The sequence below is a fragment of the Siniperca chuatsi genome, linkage group LG1 (genome assembly GCF_020085105.1).
Source record: "Siniperca chuatsi isolate FFG_IHB_CAS linkage group LG1, ASM2008510v1, whole genome shotgun sequence".
In the NCBI taxonomy this organism is placed as follows: Eukaryota; Metazoa; Chordata; class Actinopteri; order Centrarchiformes; family Sinipercidae; genus Siniperca; species Siniperca chuatsi.
Window position 1 is genome coordinate 12,136,952 of NC_058042.1, and position 22,049 is coordinate 12,159,000.

Below are 22,049 nucleotides of genomic sequence, written 5' to 3' on the forward strand. Positions count from 1 at the left end.
GCACCTTCATTCCATTTGTTGGCGAGAGCCCTGCATATTAGTCTGTTTGCCTTGTGATAAGTATTTTTAAGTTTTGTTAATGAAGGGTTCAAAGATTATGTTCATTTTTGCTTTTCCCTGACCTCCATGAAGCATTCCCTTTCTGTAGTTACCTCTCTTTTCTGTTGTGGATTGCATGTGCAGTGTTTTACAAATCAACGTTATCTCTACTAGTGGGGAGTAACTTGTCTCAGTTAATTGAAAAAGATGTTATCAGAGTTTAATTAAATGAACAGTGTGATAGTGGAAAGTAGAATGAATTCACTGAAATTTTAAAATTACTGTCGTCAGGCCATCCTATTTTTTCCATTAAAACAAAAGTTTTGCAATAGTGAGATCTTGAAAAACTTAGAAAACACAAAGCATTGCTGGTTAACCAGCAAACACTTTTTTTCTGTGGGAGGATCCCTGGATCCCCGATTTATTGTGTCCCCCCACTTTTCAAACCAATGTTACACCCTTCTGCCTACTTTGCTGTAGTTTGTCAAGATGTGGGCATGTGAGGCAAAAGTTTGACTGCTGTTTCCAATTAGTTTGACCAATCGTCAACCAATTTGTCTCAAATTGGAGACAAAATAATTCCTACAGTAGGCATATGGTGAGTCATTTTATTATTACTCTCTCATGTCAATTTTAAGTCTGTTTCTTTTCTAGCACATGCAAACATGTATGATGTTAATCTTGGAACACTCATTAGGGGGATGCCTCATTGACAGGTTGTCATTTTATTCCAGGCAATTTTATATTAATTAAACACTGGTGTGTATTGATTTATTTCTCTGAGGTTATGTACGATCTGCTGTTGCTTGAGGGAGACTTAACCTTTCATCAGTTTTTCATTCAGCATTTCATTATGACAACATTTTGAAATGTAATGTTTTCTGTTCATGTATTGACTTCTCATTCCTTATTAGGATTATTCCTTTGGCATTTTTGACACTGTTACACCTGTTCGAAGTACAGATGGATCCTTCATAATTTGCAGACAGGGCTTGTTAGAGAAGCACTTTTTAGGCAGCATTTTTTGTTTAAATGACTAGTGTCATTGATGTTGATTAACATGACACTTGGGTTTAGACATTTCGACTAAACTGCACAGCTGGGTGACCCAAAAGCATTTTCTTTTTGTAGGGAGTTTGGCACCCACCCATTGTACTTGATGATAATTGTACAGGATCCTGGAGACTGCAGTAGTTTGGGCTTCATTCAGCTGGCATACACTGGGTCCATTAATACCTGTGGAGCAAAGCCTTGATAGCCACTGCATACCTTAACGTTATAGCAGATCCAACTATTCATGGCAATCTAAAGGATGACTGGTGACATTATGTTTCTTTTTGAATTTCAAGATCAGTGTAATGGAGTAGAGACAAAAAAGCAGCAACATTTTACTGTCACTGTATCTTTCTCTCCCTTAATGCAGAAATGAACTCCACAAATTGAACTTTTGAATTCTCTAATGCAGAATATAAAGAACCAAAACTTTTAACTTGGTTACTTGGTTAGCAATCAAAGGCTCCAGGCTGCTGTAGGTCTAAAAATATATATTTTTTAATTATATTTATATAGATAGATAGATAAAATGTGTATATTTGATGCAGCTTTATGCATCCTGATTTGTTTTTTCTTTTCCCCACCTGTAGCACTTACCCTTTAGAAACATCACAGATGATGTGGTAAGATTTGAGAAATAGTTTTGCTTTCTCTTCTCTTGGTTGTCAATCTCTGCAACATCTAACATCACTAAAAGTAATCTAATCTGTTTATTTTCTGTGGCAATGAAATTGGTCTTCATTGCCAGACACCAGAATTCATTAACATTACAAAGCATTGACTGCTTTTCTCACTAACTAATGTCTTTTGTTGACCACATGTTATCTAGATAGTGCTTTGCTCAACATATGTTAAACAGATGTTCTGTGTATGTGCTTTGTTCATGCAGTTCACACTAATAGCATTGTTTTTCTAACTCATTAATAGGCTAATTGTTTTGTCTATTCTATTCTCTATTCTATTCTAGTATTAACCATTTAAATATGCTCATAATCTAACACATTGTTTATCTGTCTCAATTTGGCATTGTGTACTCATTACTACCTATTTTAATTGTGTTTTCTCTGTTGTCTGTACAGCTGGACAGATTCGCCAGTATTCGGATTCCGGGTAGTAAAAAGGAGCGGCCACCCTTGTCACACTCTAAACACAATACTAATGATTGGTCCATTTCTTCATCATCCACCTCACATCAGTTCGAGGAGCTTTCATCAAAGATCACCTCAGAAAAAGAGATCTTGGCTCTGTTTGAAAAGATGATGGTATGTTGTTTTATCATTGTACAATATTGTGTACATTGTACACACTTTCCTTTTTTTTATTTTTAGAAGTGGTCAGTTTCATAAACCAAGACTATTTGGGCTCGCTATTTTCTGAGAGGACATACTACAACCCCATATTGTTTGGCTGCTTGATATGTGACTGTGTCTGCCGTAAAGATGTTGGGAGATGACTTCCACTTGTTTTCACTCGTTATGAATTTAGGTCTGGGGCTGACTACCTCCAGACATACTTTATGTAGATGGAATGGTAGACACTCCAAACACCCATTAATGCAATATTCTTATAGTAACAGGCTTTCTTTGGAACACAAGAAATTGTCACTACATTTAAAAGTTCTGCTGTTGTGAATACAATAATGTCTAATCCTCTAATATAATATGATCCCCAATTTTTCAAACATAATTTCCAGAAATAAAACACTGTCTCATTTCTTCGCCAATATGGCGAACTGATAACAAAATCTAAGCTAAAGAGGTAATGGGACAAAATAAATATGGTAGAAATAAATAAGCTGTCTACACTAACACTTTGGACTTGAAGCTAATATTGCTAAAGTATTGTATGATTGATACACTGGGGAAAAACCAAAGCAAGTCCTGTTGCTAGAGTTGTTTCTAAAATCTAAAAAAAAACAAGAATATTGCACATTAAAGATTTGTCTGTTTCTGTTTTTTTTTTTTTCTTTTCAGGAGGACATGAACTTGAGTGAGGAAAAAAAGACTCCATTGAGAGACAAAGACCTCAACACAAAGAGAGAAATGGTCATTCAGTATGTTTTTACTGCCTCTAAAACTGTAAGTTTTTGAATGCATGAATATTTTTTGACTTAATTTCACTTCCTATGTTTTGAAATTGTGAACATTAATAAAAAAAGCGCTATTAGAATATATACGGATAAGTAAGATAATGTAGTAATAATAATACATATTGACTAGCTGTTAAAAATACAAGTGAAAACAACATAAATATTGCAACATTTTTTTATGTGTGTGTGTGTGGTGTCTAGGTCATTCACAGTCCCTCAGGTTGTGGCATTTTGATACATACTGGGCAGCAAGCTATGCCCTGTCTCCCCCTCCTAGGAGTATTTTTAATTTTGAGAGGTCATTTAGCTCTTTGAAATCTGAGATTACAGAGTTGAACTTGTTAAATGTTCCTTATTTCATTGAATGTTTTACATTGTAGGAGGAAATGCATCTCTGTCTCAACCTCGCCTGTCTTGTGTGAACAGTGACACACTGTTTTCTTTTGGTTGCTAGGATTTTTTGTGTCTTCCTTTTGTGATTGCCAGTTTGTGGTCACTGAGCCTGTACTTGGTTAGGATCTGTCTCTGCTTTCTAGCTCTGACAGTAGAGAGATATTCTGCCAATTCATAATATCTTTTTAGGGCCAGATAACAATCTGATCGACTTTAGCTTTTAGTTTCTTCTCTACAATGTTCCAAATAGGTTTCTTTTCTCTCTTTCTCTTTGTCACTCTCTCTCTCTGTCATTCTCTCTCTCTCTCTGTGTCTCTCTGTTTTTCTCTCCCTCTGTCTGTCTCTCTGTCGCTCGCTCTCTCTGTCTCTCTGTTTCTCTCTATCTGTCTCTGTCTGTCTCTGTCTGTCTCTCGCTCTGTCGCTCTCTGTCTCTCTGTTTCTCTCTCTCTCTGTCTGTATCTCTCTCTCTCTCCCTCTGTCTCTGTCTGTCTCTCTGTCGCTCTCTCTCTGTCTGTCTCTCTGTTTCTCTCTCGCTGTGTCTCTCTATCTGTCTCTGTCTGTCTCTCGCTCTGTCTCTGTCTCTATGTCTGTCTCTGTCTCTCTCTCTGTGTCTGTCTCTGTCTCTCTCTCTGTGTCTGTCTCTGCCTCTCTCTGTGTCTCTCTGTTTTTCTCTCTCTCTGTCTGTCTGTATCTCTCTCTCTCTCCCTCTGTCTGTCTCTCTGTCGCTCTCTCTCTCTCTGTCTCTCTGTTTCTCTCTCTCTGTGTCTCTCTGTCTCTCTCTATCTGTCTCTGTCTGTCTCTGTCTGTCTCTCGCTCTGTCGCTCTCTGTCTCTCTGTTTCTCTCTCTCTCTGTCTGTATCTCTCTCTCTCTCCCTCTGTCTCTGTCTGTCTCTCTGTCGCTCTCTCTCTCTGTCTGTCTCTCTGTTTCTCTCTCTCTCTGTGTCTCTCTGTCTCTCTCTATCTGTCTCTGTCTGTCTCTCGCTCTGTCTCTCTCTCTGTCTCTGTCTCTATGTCTGTCTCTGTCTCTGTCTCTCTCTCTGTGTCTGTGTCTGTCTCTCTCTGTGTGTGGTTTGCTTCCCCTCTTCCAAAAGGTGATCAAAATAGATTTTCAGCATTAATAATTTCTCTTGCTTTTGGGTGGTAGTGCATCACAACACAAATGAGTGAGGTTTAGTATTCATTCTTAATAACATTTTTGAGTACTGGAAGATAATTGATTAGATTTTGTGTATTTGAGTTTGTTACCATGGTTGATTGGTCCTCCTTCAAGTTTCAGCAATGAGCCCTAAGCTTTTCCTTTACTCCTTCTCAAAGCAGACAGATGGATCTTGATAGAGGGTGATAAAACTGTCAGTGTTCAGAGGAAAACGATTAAATCTCCAAAGAAATAGAAACTATGGATCATTCTTTCTCTCCCAGACCAAAAAAAGGCAAATGCTTTATATTGATTTCTCTTACCCTTAAGAATAGAATCCTATTGAAAGACCACAATTTGCAGGTGATACTCCATTAAATATCTACCCCAGAGCATGTTCATAGTTAATATGGGTTCAGTCTGTGATACTTAGTTTAAATAATAATGAAAATACAGCTTACCTGGGGCGTTGTTGATTTCATATTAACATAAGCTTAAGAACCTCTTTCTGAGGGCACCTTCTAACTTAAATCAACTGTTGTAACAAATATCACAGATATTAACCAATGATCAAGTTACCTCACATTGTATTACAGACCGCTCAGAATTTCCTTTGCATGTTTTTTAAAATTTATTTAAAGGTTTTCTGGTTAAGTTGGCTTGATGTATTGCAAAGAAGTGTTGCATTTATTATATTTGCTATAACCAGACATCCCACCAAAGTTGCCTTAGGCTATCCATCTCTACTTACCATGGGGACCAGCCTATTTATATGCCTGCATTTGTTTACTGGCATATCATATCGTTGAATTGTTGATATAATGATGTCGTACTGTTATGCAGAGCAACAACAAGGATGGCTGAAAGCGAAAGTAATTTATTATTTAATTCATTATTTTACGAGGCAGGCCAGGCTTTAGAATTTACCCCCTCAGACCAAAACCAGGTCCTTAAACAGTAAAACCCTCAAGGTTATGCTATACTGTAGTGATGGGCAGGTGAAGACTTATGAAGCTTTTGGGCTTTCTTTCTATTTGTGCCAAAAAAAGATTTGAAGATTTGGGGCTTCAAATGCAGCAAGCACAGTGACATCTGGTGGTTTGTAGAACTTATAGCAGCCTTTCACGACTGGTGCCAAAGCAGTACAACACCTTGTACCTAACAACCCTATTGTGTTTGTGCTGTCTTATTATTATTATTATTATTATTATTATTATTTGTCTTATGCCACATCTTAAATTGCTATGAGCTGGAATGAGCTAGAAACACGAAACATGGCCCAATAACTGGAAATGATGTGCATGTGCTTCCATAGAAAGATGAGCCCAATCGGCCACATGGCGGCGCTGTAATTAAGGCCCAAAAATGCAGTTTTGAACAGGCCACACCCCTCACACTGTAAGGGGTCCGAATGACTTGAAATTTCTCTCAAGTCCAGCTCAATGTGCTCTACAAAAAACCCTCTTGGACCACTAAAGTCCGCCTAACAAAATTTTCCGCCATTTCGAATAAAAAAAAAAAAAAAGACATTTTTGACATCTCCTCCTTAACCGTAGGTCCGATTGCTACCAAATTTTTGGTGGATCATCATTGGACGACTAGGGGGCACTACGAGGGCATAAAATGTGTGTGGCATAACACAAATCAGACTATGAATCAGAAAGATTTGTGAAAATGCAAAAAAGTGCACTTCTGTGCCACATTTGACCAGGTCCAGATCAAAATCTTTAAACTTCTAACAGTCTGTGTTGGCTTGAACCCAGGAATTGCTGCTTGCGGCTTTATTTTCAATTGTTTTAGTCTCATATGTGTGTGGTAAAAGTCCAAGAAGCCTGCATGTTATGATTAGATCTGTAATGCTTTTGTTCAGAGGTGCTGCAGTAAATATAGATGTTATTGTGCAATATGTTACAATAAGATAATTAATAAATGCATTAGCCCAAAAAGCCTAGCTATAAAATATTTTTGCTGACATGAAATATGAATGTATCTCAGTGGTGTAGTTTAGGCCCAGTGTCCGCTGTGGGCTCCTGCATTTTAACTTAATGGTGATTAGAGAAAGATATTCATTAAATTAGCCCATTTTTATTAAATTAATACCGTCAGGTGCAAATGTTCTCATACTTATGATTATGCCTTTCTAGTGTTCAAAGCCGTATTTCTCAATTATTCTTCTCTTTTCTTATCCCCTTAATGTGCCTACCACATAGTTTAGCTGCATAACTTTCAAAAATGTCAAACTGAATGAAGCTCTTTCTGATGCATGACGTTTGAAGGTTTGGGCGTCATCAGTCATGTGGTATTCTTCATTTGACACAAGCTCTGACAAAAAGTATTGAAACAGTGCGCTTCACAGGAGGGAAACAAGTTTCGGTGCTTCAGTATCATCTGCCCATCTCTACTATACTGTATCAGAGCACTTACTCTGCACAACCAAAGTTCTAAGAGTGAGTGTGCAGTGAGACACAGGGATCGAGGCACTGCAGCCACGCTCCATTTCTGTGTGCTGTTGTGAAAAGAGGAGGGCCGCAATGGAAAAGGTGGCTGAGATGGGGAAGTGATGGGGAGGAAAAAGCTGCTCCATTACCATAATTGTTCTATGCACAGTTATTTGAGAAAGAAGTGGGGAGTTGCGGGTTGACGTGATGAGAGAGGACAGTGATGTGTGGAGATTCATACTTGTTTGAAGTTAAATTTGACCGTATCTCACTGCTGTTGACCACACCACTCTTACTGGTGCAGTGAAAGGTTTTTGTTTTTTATATATATATATAGCATGGAATTGATATCAAGTTGAAAAATGTCCTTAATTGAAAGTGAAGAGCAAGAAGGGTCACACGGATACTCCCTGGGCTGCTTCTGCAGCAGATGATGTGGATGGGGCTGGAGTTGCAGGTGGGTCCATAGCTCCTCTGATGCCAGTGGGCAAACAGGCTGTAACTAATGCTCCTTTAACAAGAAAGGCCCAGCCAGACGTGCCTATTGCTGCCATGAGCAGCACTCATGGTTCTCTGACTGCTGAAGGCCTTAGAGATCCTGAAAAACAAACAGGCTGGTCATCATCATGTCTCTCCAGGACGGGAGAGGCGTTTGATCACTGGGCCAGAAGACGAAAAGGTAGGAGGACAGACACTTATTGTGTCCTTGATGGGTTGGTGTGCAGCCAGGGAGTGGGTGGTATTGGTGAAATTGGAGCCACTGTTCCAGTTACTCACGACAGAGCAAGAGACATACGGGCAGGAGTTGGCCTAGGCTGATGATGCTAAGAAAGAGTTGCAATCGTTTTAGCCATGATGAACAACACTAGAGGGTGTTGTTGCTGAAGAGTGCTAGATTCATAGGACTGCTACCTGATTGGGAGGTGAGTGCATTGATGGGGGAGCACATACCAAATAGAATCACTTTTCCCAGCGGTTCAAACTGGATACCAAGCTATTCAGTACTCACTATCACAGGAGAGCTGAAGCCATAATGATGCTTTTGCTTTCCCAGCTCTCATTCAACATGCATGTATGGATTTGACTCTGCCTATAAGGGTGATCAATTTCCCTTTCTAAGGCTACAGTCGTTGATGACTCAAAATAAGTGGGTTTTTTGAGTGAGATTTTGACAGAAATTTTAATTTGTATTATATTGAGGAGAATATCATAGACTGGGGCTTGAGGTGTGTGTGTGTGTGTGTGTGTGGGGGGGGGGGGGGGGGTTAGATTCTGTGCCCCTTTGAAAATGTGCTATCTCGGAAACTTGTCATTTTGGTGTGAAATATTCGGAGGTTTGAAAACTAATTAATAGACTTGATTTACCGTCCTATTAAAGAGACCTGGAGAATAAGCATGTGGGTTTATCCATAACCCTGGACTCGCTTAAGGATGTTGCCCGGAAAAATTAGGTGGTCAAAAAACATGTTGTCATTTTTACTTCAAATTCTAATTTAAAATGTCACTGCTGAGGGTGTTTTTATACTGGGAATTTGAACTTAAAAAAATGTTAATGTTTCCATGTTAGTTAAGAAAATATTTTACAGATACAGGTATGAACAAAATAGTGGAGTAAAAGTATGGTTCTCATAACATTTTTAAACTATGTTTTTCAAATTAAAAGAAAGATACAGTTGACATTAACAGTTTTTGCTTGACTTAATAATGGTACACCCACACCAGGAACACCACGCCTATGGTAAGGGCACAGTAGTTGAGAGTCTGGGTATTGATCAGATTACTTTTTTTCAGTGGTTTACAACCCTTAAACTAAAGGCCACATTCTACTTACTGTATAAAAGCCACTTACATCACTTTCACATGTCCACCCAGAGGCAGACTTACACCTATGCTAATATATAGTTGATGCACAGTGATGCTGTCATGTTTTATTGATTTTACCAGCACTATTGCAGTATACTATTATAGCTACTATAATAGCTACTATTGATTGATTAGCATTGTGTTTGAGAAACAGTAAATATAACATTATGCTATTTAATGGTAAAGCAACATGCTATTATGCTATTTAATGGTATACCATTATGCTATTTAATTTGTAGTAGACAAATTCGCATCCAATTGTATGGCTTTTGCAGATACTGATTTGCATGTATTTCCATGATGAGTGAAGTTAGTTTCTACTTGCGCATGAGATAAAATATGTATTTGAACCTTAAATATACTCTCTTTGATCTATGCAATTTCTTTGTCTGTTTAATGATTTTCCAACAGATGTGTGAATATAAAATAGCTGCCTGACATTTGCTTGAAAATTATGTCATTTTGTCTTCTTCTTCTTCTTTTCCTTTCGACTGTTCCCTTTCAGGGGTCGCCACAGCGAATCATGTGCCTCCATATAACCCTGTCCTCTGCATCCTCTTCACTCACACCAATTAACTTCATGTCCTCTCTCACTACATCCATAAATCTCCTCTTTGGTCTTCCTCTAGACCTCCTGCCTGGCAGCTCCAACCTCAGCATCCTTCTACCAATATATTCACAGTCTCGCCTCTGAACATGTCCAAACCACCTCAATCTGGCCTCTCTGACTTTCTCCGAAACATCTAACACGAGCTGTCCCTCTGATGTACTCATTCCTGATCCTGTCCATCCGTGTCACTCCCAAAGAGAACCTCAACATCTTAAGCTCTGCTACCTCCAGCTCTGCCTCTTGTCTTTTCTTCAGTGCCACTGTCTCTAAGCTGTACAACACCGCTGGTCTCACCACCGTCTTGAACACCTTTCCTTTCATTCTTGCTGATACTCTTTTATCACACAACACACCTGACACTTTTCTCCACCCGTTCCAACCTGCTTGCACTCGCCTCTTCACCTCTTTCCCACAGTCTCCATTACTCTGAACCGTTGACCCTAAGTAGTTAAAGTCCTGCACCTTCTTCACCTCTGCTCCCTGTAACCTCACCTTTCCACCTGGGTCCCTCTCATTGACGCACATGTATTCTGTCTTACTGCGGCTAAGCTTCATTCCTCTGTTTTCCAGAGCAGACCTCCATCTCTCTAGATTTTCCTCCACCTGCTCCCTGCTCTCAGTACAAATCACAATGTCATCCGCAAACATCATAGTCCATGGAGATTCCTGTCTAACCTCATCTGTCAGCCCGTCCATCACCAGAGCAAACAAGAAGGGGCTCAGAGCCGATCCTTGATGCAGACCCACCTCCACCTTGAACTCCTCTGTCACACCTACAGCACACCTCACCACGGTCTTAGAGCTCTCATACATGTTCTGCACCACTCTAACATACTTCTCTGCCACTCCAGACTTCCTCATACAATACCACAGCTCCTCTCTCGGCACCCTGTCATACGCTTTCACTAAATCTACGAAGACACAATGCAACTCCCTATGACCTTCTCTGTACTTCTCCATCAGCATCCTCAGCGCAAATACTGCATCTGTTGTACTCTTTCTAGGCATGAAACCATATTGCTGCTCACAAATGCTCACCTCTGCCCTAAGCCTAGCTTCCACTATTCTTTCCCACAACTTCATTGTATGGCTCATCAGCTTTATTCCTCTGTAGTTGCCACAGCTCTGCACATCTCCCTTGTTCTTAAAAATTGGCACCAGTACACTTCTCCTCCATTCCTCGGGCATCCTCTCACTCTCCAAGGTCACAAACTCTACTGCCACCTCTCCTAGACACTTCCATACCTCCACAGGTATGTCATCAGGACCAACTGCCTTTCCACTCTTCATCCTCTTCAACATCCTTCTCACTTCACTCTTGCTAATCTTTGCTACTTCCTGCTCCACACCAGTCACCTCTTCTACTCTTCGTTCCCTTTCATTTTCCTCATTCATCAACTCTTCAAAGTACTCTTCCTCACCACCAGTCATTTTACACACTACCATCCTGTGTTGTCTGGCTACACTCTCCCCTACCACTTCTTTACAGTCACTGGTCTCTTTCAGATTACAACGTCTACACAAGATGTAGTCCACCTGAGTGCTTCTACCTCTTATATGTCACCCTATGTTCCTGCCTCTTCTGGAAGAAAGTGTTCACTACAGCCATTTCCATCCTCTTTGCAAAGTCTACCACCATCTGACCTTCTGCGTTCCTGTCCTCAAGTCCAAACCTGCCCATCACATTCTCTTCACCTCTGTTCCCTTCACCTACATGCCCATTGAAATCTGCACCAATCACCACTCTCTCACCTCTGGGGATGCTCTGCATCACTTCATCTAACTCACTCCAGAATTTCTCCTTCTCTTCTAACTCACATCCTACCTGTGGGGCATAACCACTCACAGCATCACCCCTTCAATTTCCAGCTTCAGACTCATCAACCTGTCTGATACTCTTTTCACCTCTAGAACATTCCTCACAAACTCTTCTTTCAGGATAACTCCTACTCCGTTTCTCTTCCTATCTGACCCATGGTAGAACAACTTGAACCCTGCTCCTAAGCTTCTAGCCTTGCTACCTTTCCACCTGGTCTCCTGGACACACAGTATGTCCACCTTCCTTCTCTGCATCATGTCAATCAACTGTCTAGTTTTCCCTGTCATAGTCCCAACATTCAAAGTCCCTACTGTCAGTCCTATATTCTTAGCTTTCCTCTTCTATCTCTGCCTATGAACACACCTTCCTCCTCTCCTTCTTTGTCTTTGAGCAACAGTAGTCCAATTTCCACCGGTACCCTGTAGGTCAACAGCACCGGTGGCGGTCGTTGTTAACCCGGGCCCGACCGATCCGGTATGGAAGTCATTGTCACGATTCGCATTTTTAATTTGGCATGTGTTTTACTTTGGATGCCCTTCCTGACACAACCCTCTGCATTTATCCAGACTTGGGACTGGCACACGAAGACACTGGCTTGTGCCCCCTTGCAGTTGCATTTAAAATGATGTCATTTTGTGACGTGATTAAATGCCCAGTACGTTCTACAATATCTTATATCCAGCTTATTCAAATAAGATATAATAGATTCGAACTGGACGAGTGACTGACCAATATTTCCATGCTGTGGGCTATTTTTTGGGATGGCAAGGGTAAACATTCATACAGATATTGTAGACAAAGGTGGCTTTTGTAACCATTGCATAGTGCCGGCGAAGGTATGTGTTCTTTTGAGTGCCATTTAGTTAAAACATTGACATGGGGTCTTTCTGTCAGTGTACTGACTCTTCAGACTTTTTGGCCTCATGTTGTTTTGATCACTTTCCCCTCTGGCTACGCTAAATAGATTTCTTCCTCTCTTTCTTCCAGGGTAACTTGAGAAGCAGCCATCAGATATCTCCCCAGGAATTCCTGGGAGAGCTGAAGTCCGGGGTGATGGACGCACGTCTGTTTGCCTGTCTAGACTCATTGCGAGTGTCCCTTACCAGCAACCCTGTCAGGTACAGTACAAGATTATGACAGTGTATTTGCTCTCTTCAGTTTAAGTGCCCTCACTATTGTCTCTTTTGTAATTATTTCTGTCAATAATTGCACAGTATAAAGACATTTTGTTGGGTTCACATCATATGCCATGTTTTATTAAATATTTGTGTATATAAATTATACCCTTTTTAAAATTGGATTACTTCATCAAAATATAATTTTCATATTACTTTGTTATGCAATGAAACGATTCAAACAAGACATTGGAAAAGGTATAGAGTAACAAAGTGAACCGAGCTACAGCTCACATACCGTGCGGTTGCGGCTGTGAAGATCATTCCATGCAGCGGTGTGAATCAGAGTTGTAACAAATGGAAAATGCTTCATCAGGAATAAAACATAGCTTGGTTACTGAATTCATTCAGAACTGACCCAGAATTAGAAGGAACTCAATTAAACTGTCGATTGTATAGTATAGAGTTCTATTAAGCATAATCTCTTGCTTCAGTCCATCATAAGCAGTGTGAGCAACAGCCTTTTAAGATTGTTGATGAGTTGTTTCTTACTGCAATGCCCCTTGGGAGTCTTAGTTGACTTAATGCATAGTCTTGTGCAGTTTATTTTTTATAATAACTTTAAAGACTTTTTTCCAACACAGTGTCTCATTGTTTGTGCTGATCATTTTATGAGGAAAGAATGTACAATGTACATTCAAGCCTAGAGGTGCTCCAACTGTAAGTTACTTTAGTTGTCTGTGAGAAAAATTAATAGGACTCCCAGAACTCTGGATGCCCATATAACTTCTCCACTATTCTGTACAGGCTAGCAGTTATAAATCGTGCGTAATTCGCGTGGGCACGTCAACTTCCATACAGTCTAATTAAATTTAATCCAATAACCTACCCAGGCCTTTGTCCATTTGTTAATCAAAATATTTTTCATATGTTGGCAGGTTTTGGATGCAGTGTTCATCCCTGTCAGTATTTTTTATATAGGACAAATACTTAATGAATGACAGTTATGTAATTTTCACATTTAATCTAACCTAATATTCATACTGTCTCTTTATTAATAATCGCTCACTAATCACTGTCCATGTTGTAACATTTTTTAGCTTGTTTACATACCTGCATGTTAGACTACACTGTCAGTGTATAGTCATTAGTTTTTTTTTTTTATAAGTAATTGAAATAGATGCTTTCATATGTGCATTTGTAAAAGGCCCCATGGGCCACATTAATAGATCAAGGAAATTAACTATTTGAAATTTGGGGTTTTTGTTTACTTTCCATGTAATTTGTTTCTCTGTCAAATATACACACATTTTTAAAGCTGTTTGACAGCATGTTGTTTATAGTGGTCATTTTTAAGACTGGGATAAGAGGGTATGCACTGGTGCACATCCTGAACATTATATTGTTTGTGGTAGGATGGCTAGTTTTATGTCACAATGCTTAGTCAAAGTAAAGGTTTATTTGTTGTCAGTACAAAGTAAATCTGACTCTGTGACGGGGGGGGGTTGTTCCTTTGGTGCTCTCTAAGCCACATTGACAGACAGATCCCTGGCAGTCTTGTCTTGGTTGTCTTACTCTTAGATTTCGATTGTTGCTTTGGGCTCTCTCTGAGGTTGGGGATTAGCAAGTTTGTTTCACATTATCATATACTCTGCCAGAACCATTTTAAAGGCATTCAAAAACCTAAACTCAGACATTTAGTCCTCACTGACTTTTTAACACTACCTACTCCTACCCCAGACACACACGCGCACACACACACACACACACACACACACACACACACACACACACACACACACACACACACACACACACACACACACACACACACACACACACACACCCACACACACACACACACTCATGATTGATGTCATGGATACATAGTTTGTGTGCAATACAGGGTTTGTACAAAATTAAAAAAATAAGTTTTGGAAGAATAAATTAAATTAGTTTCACAAATATCTACAGGTGGTTCAATTAAGATTGGTTGAGAAAATCCCTATAATGTTTTAATCGACTAATTAAACGTTAGAGCAGATCACCCAAATAAGAAAATGGATGTGGAGAAGTCACTAATCAATCGCTTCGTGTGGGTTGCATATACTTCACAATGCGTTCAGACGTGGATGTAAATCTACTGGGTTGGGAGTTGAACACGGACTCTTAAGCCTGTACTGGCTCTTCAGTTTTGCGAGCACCGGTGGATTGAGAATGCCAGTGTCTCAGAAAGAGGAATGCTGCTCTGGCCGCACCTCAAACACTACGTTGAGATGGTAGGAAAAGGTGAACTACAAATCCAAAGGTGAAGTCATTTGAGGAAGTGAAGATCTTCTGGGCTGATGCTCTCTGGGGATATTTAACAGAATTGCAAGAGAAATCACCCCGTTCAAGCAGACCAACCCATGCTGCCCTTTCTCTCTGAGGACATATACAAACTGATTAAAGGTAAGGATATACATATTGGTGGTGTCATTGTTAATTTATTATTCTATACACTGCAGTCTATCAGATACACACATATATGAAGTGTGGTTATTTTTCACTTGTTTTTCTTTCTATTATAACTCTAAATCCAGAGTAACATGTTAACATGTTATGTTGTATAAGTGTAATAGGTTCATAAAACATCATAAAGCTGTCATAGTAGGAGTCATAAGACACAGGTAAATTAACCGCATTGTTGTCCATAACATATTTAGTTTTGGTTCTCATTTATACAATACACAATTGCTAGAAGAACAATTGTAGCATGTCTTGTCCAAATTACAAGCAATAGACAACACTGAAACAATTATTCCACCATAACAATGTGGCAGCCACATAAAGTTTCAAATTTTCCCCCTTATAACAAGGAATACCATGACATGAGGGTCTAAGGATAGAGGATGTGAATTTGTGATTTGTGATATTGGGTTATATAAATAAAATTTGACTTGACTTGATGCTCATAATAGTTTAAGATAAAGACAACATGTACCTCGTGTAGTATCTGATGTTTTTATTTTTTCTTGACATTTAATGAACAGAATAGAATCAGCATACAGCGCTGTAGTTTGTAATGTCTAAGTTATGAGTGGGTTAATATTCACTCATTGGTGTTTAATTCAAAAAAGAGTAATATACATGACTTATTGTGTGTAAATTTGCAAATTATGAGTGCTCAAACTGAAACATAAAATCCTTTAATTTTAACTGTTTGCAGGGCTCATGGGCCGATTTCTGAAGGAAAATAACCTGTAAGAGGCCACATCCACACTGAAGCTCCTCCATGTCCCTTTTCAGGACTGTAGTCTACAGAGACAGTTCTCAGATTGATATTGGATTTACAGCAGATGCCACCCTGAACCAACTCTCATTCAGAGAGGCATTTAAGATACTCTTGATCACACTACTTGAGTTGCTTGCTGAAAAAGGCTCCAGTGCATCACCAATTAGTGAGAAACCCAAGACGCTTGACCGAAGGAGCTGTGCGTACCTCAGATGAAAACATACTTGTTGAAGCTAAACATTTAGATGGGCAGTGTGTAAAGATATTCTCAGAGGGTTTAGGGAGTTTTGTGACTCAGCTGCTCTTCAGGCTAAATTCAGGGAATTTGACCCCAAAACAGATTTGAGTGTATGAGACAATGTGGACAAAACCATAATTTTCCAAGGTGTGGGATGTGGTGAAGATTCTACTTGTCCTATCTCATGGACACGCCAGTGTTGAGAGAGGATTTTCCATCAACAAAGAGTTGACTGTGAAGAATCAGAAGGAGAAGTCTCTGGTCGCTCAGAGGCTCATTAGGTTTTCCATCATATGATGTAATGCAAATTTCAACCGAATTTTGAGATAATCTGCAAAAGAAAATGTGAATTAATGCATATTTCCATCCACTACTGTTATGTGATTATTAGGAGTTGGGTCGTCGAGATAAACAACTGGTTGCACTAATTTTCCAGTCGGTTGCCATTAAACCATTGCAGAAGAAGAGGACTCAACAAGATGACGTAATTAAATGATCGCCAGTCTAACCTCAAACTGTGAAAAACAATGTAGTAAATGTGATGGAAATATAGCATTTCTGTTTGTTTCATGTATTAATTTGAGGAACGTTACAGTCTCCTCATTGCTCCACAGAAATCTGCTGCTATTTTTCGTCTTTTCAGTGGAGTGGAGTCACATGCTTCATGTACGTCATGATTTATTAGGTTAGTGGTAAATAGGAGGGATAGTTGGTTTAAAATCCCCCAAGTTTGTATTCCAAAAGACAGTTCCTACCTGACACTGCTGCCTTCTAAAGTTCTGCTGATGTTACTGGATAAAATGTTTATTTACTTATTTTCCAAACATCTTTGCCTCACATTCTTTTATGGTATTTAAAAGTAGAAATTCTCAGGGTTTGACACATTTTATTCTGTAAGCATCTTACTGATGTATCAGTGTTAATTAAATAAATGTTCATTTTTGGATCAAACCACATGGTCATTGATTTTATTTAAGGTATACTGTATACTACTTGTGGTTAATTTCGACTTTTTATTCTTGTTTTTCATGTACACACAGACATTTCACAGAATGTGTGGTCATAGAAATTTGCTTAAAAGTTATGGAAAAGTCATGGAAATGTTATAGAGCACCTATCTGAAACAAGTACACATCACCTGCACTTTTTTACACAGGCAGACTCAACTCTCTCTTTCTATGTGTTTGTTTATACTGTTTATCACAAGAAACTAATGAACACTTCACACGTCAGCCAGTCAGTTTTTTTTTTCATTGGCCACCATATATGTTAGATCAATCTATAGTAAACAGTGTGTCTGTATAGATGAATCCTATTACTGGCTGTGCAGTATAAAATCAAAATTGTTCAGAAGGAACAAAATGTTTTTATATATTTCATATTGGCTTAATATTGTAATTGGTACTCTCTGTCTCTTTATTAGCACAAAATATTTTAGCCCTTGAATCTATCCCTAAAACCATCCTTTTGGATTGGTACTGTATGACTACCCTTCCCTTTTCTTACTTCTCTTCCTTTTCCTTTGCCTCTAACTAGTTCAGCATCATTGAATGAAAATTAGTTTATTTATATGTTGTTAACACAGCTGGAATCTCTCATCTCATGAATTTTACCAGGTCTAAGCCTTCTCATGACTAATAAAGCCTTCCTACTGCCAGGCTCATCTTTTTGAGTTTGCATGTGAATAGCACTCACGCCCACTGCTGCTCTCGCCCACCTACTTACACAATAGTGCATGAGTGACTGCGCATGGATGTAGGAGGTAAAGAACAGAGACTTATTATACATCATTATGTTTTCTATAACCTCTTGAGCACTGCTCTATTAAGATGGCTAAGAGAAAATTGGCACAAAGAGCTTTTAATCATGATGAATCCACTTTTTGTGAGCCTTTGTTCTTGATTAGAATAAATGACATTAGCAAAAATGTACAAAAAAAAGTTGGCCCGATTGAGCAGAATAGTTCACATCCTTCGAGCTGGCAGGAATAATGAAGTCCATCACTCTGTTTTTCTCAAACTGTAAAACTAACCTATTTCCTCCCACATTCTTTACTCAATCGACACCAAACTTGCCACACTGCATCTTCAGGCTGTCCTCCACAAACGATCCAGCCAGATTTTTGAAATATCAAAAATTAAGCCCACAGTGCATCAAAATGTTTTACTGTAAACAGCTACTGCAAATTCTCGATAAAATAAATGTCTGATGTTTATGAAAGAATTTTCAAAATTTTACAGTTATTGTAGATGTAGAGTGGTAAATTTCAGAATTGCATAAACTGAATTTTTGACAGTATTTTGAATTCCATACTCATCTAAACCATTGTAGTCAATGAAAATAGAGCATCTTCAGTTTGTCATTTATGGAGCATTCAAGTCTTCTCTATGTTGTCTAGATGAAGTCCACAAATTCTCAGAATTTTGTCTTGATAACTGAATTTTTGACACTAGTTTGAAATCTGCCTTTTAGCTGTTATCACAACCCTGGTGGTGGCATAAGTCGTAGTGTGGAGCCACCTCCCATGTTCCTGTTTCTGCTGGTAGCTCAATGTGATTATGACATGCCATTAGTGACAAAGGTTGTGAGTTCAAGAACTGGGTGATGCACAATGAACATCTTATATCTGTAGTCATCAGCCCTGTTCCATGCATGTTTTAGGTATCTCCCCACTGTAACACACATGTTTCTAATTATTAAGTCATTATCCAGCCCTTGACAAGCTTCAGCTGCTTCCTCTCACATTTTTTGCTCAATTGACACCAAACTAACAAATGGTTTCTCGCTTGGTAGGTAGCGCAGCAAGACCGTGACTTTCCCTTAGTGTCAAAGGTTGTTTCTTCTTCTTCTTCAAAATGACCAGTCCTACTCACAACTGTACAGCAGCTATGATTATTTTTAGAATTCCAAGATTGATCTGCATCTGGAATTTTGTGCTTTTATTTTAGTGACAACCAAAAATGTAGGAATTGAGATATTACAACATGCACAAAAACTTTATTTCCCATTAAACGTATGATACTGTATATAACAAATAAATAACGTATATGATAGCTGGCTACATCAGCTGTCTTAGCAGTCCCTTAAACTGACGGAAATAGCAAGTCTATGCGTACCCACTGATGTTTATGGGACCCTCACCTGTGTGATCCCCGAGGACAATGTGACCTGTAGGCACCAACTTTTAATGAAGTCACCACTAGTAAAATGGACAGTCGGGCTCATGTTTAATGACATAGTTTGGCTTGACCGTAAATCTGTCTTGGCTTGAAACACTGGGCCAACAGCGGTAACCTCTTGCTATCTAATAGCACCATTACAGTCCTGAGTTGTGGGATTGATTTGGCAGTAAAGGTATTTTGCCTGCCACTGTTTTTGGATGTTGATCACTGTCACTTTCTTGGCACTGTTGTAGCAAACTTCTCTCACTCATTGCCTCCATCCAATATCAGGTGCTTGCATTCTGCTAGTATAGGCTGACAGACTTATATGCTCCCTCATCAGATTCCTTCTGGCAGAGCAGACTGACTTAGAGTTAATTTGGTACTTCCTGCAGCTCCAGAGTGTCACCCTTTGACGCTTGCCTCTGACCCCTGTATACCTTACATACCTCAGCTTCTTTAGCTCTCTTTCCATTTTTGTGAAGAGAGGCCACAGTACTAGTCCACAGGACCAGCAAGGCTGCAGGATGTAATTGTATTAAATGGATTTGATAAATGGATGTGACAAACAAGTGGAAATTGGTTTTTGATTTTATATTAAAATTGACCTTCAGGTTTAAGGCTCCAGATTTTTATTTTTTTTTTTCAGTTTAGCTATAAAGTAGGGTAAAGTTTAGCATCCCTCTCCCTTACACCAACATTCTCTCATAAACCTGCCACCCATGTACTGCACACAAAGACTCACAGTTCCTTAAACCGATCATACTGATAGTGTTGTCTTGAGTACAAAATATATGCACAAATGTCTTCTTTCTTATTATACTTATTCGAATTATACACTCAGTGGCCACTTTATTAGGTACACCTGTAAAATCTAATGTAATCCAATATAAAAGCTCAGCCATAAATTTTACCTTCACAAAGATAATAATGTTCAGTTTTGATTGACACTGTCAGTTTCTGTCATGTTTATTATTGAGGTTGTGGTGTTGTATTCACAGGTGTTTCTAATGTTTTGCCCACCTTATTTACAAACAAGAGGGAGGGAGAATATTAATAACACATTTCAATATAATATATTTCAATACAATAATTTCAAACATTTAATTATTTTAATACTTTGAATATTAAAACAAAAATGTCTGTAATTTGTAATATTTTTTCAATCATCAGTAACATTTCATAAGTAACATAGGCAATTTAAGATTGACCTACTAAAGTGATTTTGATGTGGTGTGAAATATGCTTTTGTATATAAAAAGTTTTTTATTGTAAACAAATGTGTATTTTTTTCATGCATTTGATGTTTCTCGCTAAAATGGTTAGTTGCGCCTAAGTATCTACTTTGATGAATATTCTCAAAGTATTTATTTTGGCAATTTGGCGAAGATATATAGTTATATTACAGTTTTAACTGTTATTATTAAAAATTATTATAAAAAATGTGCACTATTTACAAAACTAAAATCTATATAAACATAAACAGTATCATATTTCTTAGTTACCTTAACATTTGAGACATTTTAGAAACTTCTTTCTTAGTTTTATTGTTGTTAGTGGCAATCTGCTAGAGTAAAGTCAGTCAGTCCTCACTGAATGAATTTATCTCTATTTTTATTTCGGATGTCCCGCATTACTGTGACTTCAGCCTCCTCCTCTCTGTCCCTGGAGAACCCTCCTGTAGTCAGTTAACTTGCTATGCTCAGGATGGCATTTAAAAGTTAATTTTTTATTTCTGGTTCATAACTTGCTTTAGTGGAGTGCAACACTGTGCTGCACTGACTAGGAACCTTGGAGGCATTCTCCTGAGACTCTGTTAGAAGTCAAGCTACCTTAGCTGTGAAGTTAGCCAGATAAGGTGCCTCATTTTTCTCTTTGATTTATGACTGTTTTTGATTCCCAGGGAATGGGAAGATGAATTTCTTTTCCTTATTTTTTAATACTCTCTCCCTTGCTGCGTTTCTTAGTGTCTTTCTGAGATGACAGCCCTCAGTCGAATATTACTGCTTCTTTTGCATCTGTTGATGGTGAGGTTTAATTACAGTATGCCTCTGATCTCAGAGTGACCATTAATTACTGTTTATTGCATTGTATAAATATCAAATAAACGGAGCTTACACTATCCCATCCACATCTCGGGAGACTGACCAAAAATTTTATTCAATGTTTGCACAAGACTCGGAAGATTGTAAGTAGCCAGATTTATGTGCGTCAGTTGCAGTTGGACTGCTGCTACCAGAATCATATTTCTATACACTGTCCATCAGTGTCTTAATAGTGAGTACTATCCTGGTTCCTGAACTACAATTTTTTCAGCAGTTCACTTTGGTGACGTGCTCATTGATGGCGATTTCCTTGGTGGGAAAAACAGCTAATTACAGCTTTGTAGATTGGATTGAGAATGGTGGTCATCTTCCTATGCCAGCGCCAATCAAAAATCACAAATTGTGGATGGGATCAACACAGATATACAGGTTGATGTAAGCTGACTCACAGAAATAACACTTCTTCTTAGATTGACATGACAAACCTTTACTGCTACTAGCAACCACTACCACAGCTTCTGTGTTGACTGAAAATGATGTTGATAGGACACAGACATCAATAAATACTGATTGGTTAAGGTAAAATAGACACAATCATTTGTGTAATTTATTTATTTAGTTTAGTAAATAGACAATATTTACTGGGGACAGTGCACCTTAATTAACACTGAAATTTAAAAACACATTAAAACACATGTGCCATGGTTAGCTCAGTAGCTTATTTGCACCCATAGGCTCATATATTTGTGAAATGTGTGCACTGCTGGTGGAGTAAAT

The 22,049-nt window shown here is 38.7% G+C and overlaps 1 protein-coding gene across 1 annotated transcript in view; it reads left to right on the forward strand.

The window, feature by feature from the left end:
* The window catches only part of LOC122875815 (protein diaphanous homolog 3-like), a 183,962-nt gene that overhangs the window by 5,563 nt on the left and 156,350 nt on the right, over window positions 1-22,049 (forward strand). Inside the window, exons 2-5 of the mRNA XM_044195365.1 lie at window positions 1,683-1,715; window positions 2,172-2,354; window positions 3,066-3,170; window positions 12,427-12,557. Coding sequence (XP_044051300.1) covers window positions 1,683-1,715; window positions 2,172-2,354; window positions 3,066-3,170; window positions 12,427-12,557 — 452 coding nt within the window. The remainder of the gene's footprint in view (window positions 1-1,682; window positions 1,716-2,171; window positions 2,355-3,065; window positions 3,171-12,426; window positions 12,558-22,049) is intronic.